Genomic DNA, 4046 nt, shown 5'->3' with positions numbered 1-4046 from the left:
TTTCTCCCCTTTTCCTCTTTTTTTCTTTCTCTCTTCTTCTCTCCCTTTTCTTTCTTTGTTTTTCCTTTTCTTCCCTTTTCTTCTTTCTTCTATTTTTTATCTCAGTTCTTTTTCTCTTTTTTTCCCCTTTTTTCCTTTCCTTTCTCCTTTCTCTATTTTTCTTATTTTTCTCTTTCGCTTTTTCTCCCTTTCCATATTTTTTTCTCATTTCTTTGTTTTTTATTTCCTTTTAATCATTCTCTCTTTTTTCCTTTACATATATGTATATTTCTTTTTCTTTCTAATTTTTCACCCTCATTTCCCCCCTTTTTCTCACGTTTTTCTTCCAAACAAACAAACAAAAAAAAGACAATAAATAAATAAATAAATAAATAAAAACCACCTCGTTCACCCCAAGATTTTCAGCAGCAGCGAACGAGAAAAGCCGAGGCCGGACCCGCATCTTCGCACTGAGTTTTACCCCTTTTTGCTTCGGAACACAACGGGGCAGGATCCCATAGAGACCCCACGGATCTCCTGAACTGAAATAAGCGATGTCTGCGGGGTGGGGGGGAAAGTCTCTAAGAGCTTTTCCTTAGGAGTTGAAGCTGCCGAGCCAGCTCTGTCCCACTCCCCACCATGGCCGCAGCCCACCCAGCCACAGACGCATCCACAGGTGTGGATGAGGCTTCAATCCAATCCCACCTCCCTCCCCCTGGCCGCTTTGCGGAGCCCCCCGACATGGTCATTGCGTCCCCCCACCCCCGTCAGTTTGGGGTTGGGGGCCTCAGAGCTTTGGTAGCCGAAGACGCGGCAGAAGGAGCAACGGTCCTGACTTTTAGCAGCGAGAAAAGAGGAACTCTTGATTTCTTGGGGATTTCTTAAGCTGTTCTCTTTGCAAGAAGGAAACAATGCAGAAGCAGCGCATGAGCTCCTCTGCCCTTTGGGTGACAGTGGGGAAGGATTCCACCAGATAAATACTTTTGGGGGCAAGTGAAGAGAAACAGGAGGGAGAAAGGCAGCTGTGTGTTTGCACCACGGGTACAGGCAACTAATAATGTGCATACCCCAATCGTTTCTGAACACGTACACACACATGAGCCTCAGTGTCTTAACTCCAAAGTTCTCCACACTGAAGTAACCCACCATTTCCACATCCATACCCTCCTATATGCCCACTCCTCCTGCACCTGAAGTCCCTCTCTGTGATCCCTCTCCATTTCCAGACTTTCCCTTTGAGCTGCTGACTTGGACCCCCAACCCGGAGCCCCATCAGCACTGTGTGAGGAGGCAAAGCTGAGTGCAACGTGACATTTTTTTCCCCACCCTTTGCAATTATTTTTCTTCTCTTCTCATTCCTTGCATGTCAGGGCCATGCCTTGGCCTTCCCTGCACCCTGTGTATAGGTTATAGATGGGTTTATGTACAAGGCTGTACCTAACACAGAGGTTAGAAGTGATATAGGATGTAGGTTTTATCTTTGTGCCACGTTGGTGTACACTGTGGTGGGTGGCTGTAGGAAGGTGCATGGGACACAACCTATGAGCAAGGCCAGGGGTGAAGGGAGGTGAAGTTTTTCTGCCCTCAGACCCTTGAGGAAGATGTGGACACATCACTATGCGATGGTTTGAAGCTGAGCCTGGTGTTTTTCCACCAGGAATTACTCCTCCATGCTGCTCTCTATCCTCCCTCCCCTTCTCCCTCCATCATCCCCCATCCCTCCCTCTATCCCTTCTCCCCCCTCTTCTTCTTGTATTTTTTTTTTTGTATAATTCACAGCTTTGTACCCTCCTGTCACGTGCTGGGAAGGTTTCCTCCCTCCTCCCGAGATTGCAATAAAAGTATTTTCGCAATTTCTGCAGCCATGCTTTATTAGGGCTGGGCTGGAGATACGTGTATTTTTTTTCTTTCTGTGGGTTTGTGTGGTGTGGTTTTTTTTCCCCCTCCTTCTCCGTCCCTTTTTTTTTCCCCCTCCCAGCAACCAATGAGGCCGGCCCTACCCGTTGCGTCAGGGCAGCCCGGCGGGGCAAGGCAGCTCTCGGCAGCTCTCAGCCTTTTAAATAGATCCGGGGACCCCCCCTCGGGCAGTACCCGGCTGAAGTCGAGCAGCTTCTCCCCATGCCCCGGCCCCCGCGCCGCCCCGCATGCAACCCCCTGGCCTCGAGGGGCTCGTGGCTGCCGGCGGCTTCGCAGGCGGCCAAGGCAGGGTCCTGCCGCCCCCCCCGGCCCTCGGCTGCTCTTCGTCTCCCCCCGGGATGAACCCCGGTTACCCGACGGAGGAAGCGGTCAAGCCGTGCCTTACGGCCCCCCCGGGCCCCGCCGGCCCGCCGGGCCCCACCGCCTCCGCTCCGCTGCCCTACGGGTACCTTGGCGGGGGTTATTACTCGTGCCGTGTTGCCCGCAGCGCCCTCAAAGCCGGCCCGGCGCAGGGGCCCTTTCCCCCCGAGAAGTACCTGGACCCCCCCGCTGGCAGCGAGGACTTCCAGAGCCGTCCTGCAGAGTTGGCTTTCTATCCCGGTTATGGGGCCCCGTACCAGCCGATGGCCGGATACCTGGACGTGTCGGTGGTGCCGGGGCTGGGCGGTCCTGGGGAGCCGAGGCACGAAGCGTTGCTGCCCGTGGACGGTTACCACCAGCCCTGGGCTCTGGGCGGCAGCTGGAGCGGCCAGATGTGCTGTCCCAAGGAGCAGAGCCAGGCCGGCTACCTCCTGAAATCCGCTTTTGCAGGTAAAGACCCTGGGCTGGAGCTGAGGAGGGGCTGTGAGAGGGATGGTTGGGAGGAAGGCTTAACGTAGTTTGCTTAAATAAGGCTTATAATAACCTACTGGCAAAAAATACTTCTGTCGAGCAGGAGCTCTTCCTTGTGAGCGAGTGGGTGGCCGGGCTGCAAAGATAAGAATTAAGATGAACGATGCCCTTTGCAGCTCAGGCATTGAGGCGGTTGGTGGCACAACCCGAGAGCAGGAATGGGAATGGGGAAAGAGAACGTGTTGGTGGTCATTACCTGGACCCCTCCCCCCAAGAAAATAATGATAGATAAGCTTAGAGACGAAAAGTAATGTATAAATATGTTCAGAGAAGAAAAAAACTATATAAAAATATGTTTAGAGACCTATTTATATAAATAAACAACTTTAGAGGAGAAAGACGATATGAAAAAATGCAAAGAAAAAAGAATAATCTTTGAATAAAATTAGGGGGGAGAAACAAGATTTGAATGTATATAAAGAGGAAAGCCGTATATGAATAAATGTAGAGAGGAATAATAACTTTTATATTACCTTAAGGAATACAGTGAAGTAGACAGGGTGACTGGAGGGAAGGACTGGGGTGGCAGAGGGGAAGGTGCTGCTGCAGGAGGTGGGGGTCCCGGGTGCGTTGTGCCTCCCCAGCCCAGCCCCGTTCAGCCCCATCTCTCTCAGACGCCGCAGCTCCGCTGCCCCCCGACGGCTGCGCCTTCCGCCGGGGCCGCAAGAAGAGGGTCCCGTACAGCAAGGGGCAGCTGAAGGAGCTGGAGAAGGAGTACGCCAGCAGCAAATTCATCACCCGAGATAAGAGGAGGAAGATCTCGGCCGCCACCAACCTTACGGAGAGACAGATCACCATCTGGTTCCAGAACAGGAGGGTGAAAGAGAAAAAAGTCGTCGCCAAAATCAAAAGCAACAACAGCGCTCAATGAGGACGCGGCCACCCCACACCGCAGCCCCAAAGGATCCCCGGGGCTCCGGCACGTTGAACGGCACCGGGAAGGGGGTGAAGCACCGTCCCCATCGGGCAGTGAAGGGCATCCTGGTTCCGAGGGGTAAAACCCATCAGCAGATGGGGGCACCGCGCTTCGGAAGGGGCAACGTTCCCACCCTGGGCTATGTACATTTCGCTCTTCCTGCCTTACCTCGCCGTGTTCTCCCCGTCTCCTGTTGCTTTTGTTCGAACTGCATCAGCAGAGCGCTTTAAAGAAAAAAAAAGAAGGAAAAGAAAAGCCTAATTGCATTAATTAACCCCGAACGCAACTCCTGTCTCGTCTGCGTGCAGGGCGGGGGTGGGGGGGGGGTGGAACTGCACACGGA

The 4046-nt window shown here is 52.8% G+C and overlaps 1 protein-coding gene across 1 annotated transcript; it reads left to right on the top strand.

Annotated features, from left to right (window-relative positions):
- Positions 1–2123: 2123 nt before the first annotated feature.
- HOXB13 (homeobox B13) lies at positions 2124–3658 on the top strand. Its single transcript, XM_072356715.1, has 2 exons — positions 2124–2706; positions 3402–3658. The coding sequence occupies exons 1-2, from the start codon at positions 2124–2126 to the stop codon at positions 3656–3658; spliced, it is 840 nt and encodes a 279-aa protein (XP_072212816.1).
- The last annotated feature ends 388 nt before the right edge of the window (positions 3659–4046 follow it).

This window comes from Excalfactoria chinensis, chromosome 24, assembly GCF_039878825.1.
Source record: "Excalfactoria chinensis isolate bCotChi1 chromosome 24, bCotChi1.hap2, whole genome shotgun sequence".
Lineage (NCBI taxonomy): Eukaryota > Metazoa > Chordata > Aves > Galliformes > Phasianidae > Excalfactoria > Excalfactoria chinensis.
The sequence above is the reverse complement of the archived record's forward strand: the minus strand, read 5'-3'. Positions and strand labels throughout refer to the sequence as shown.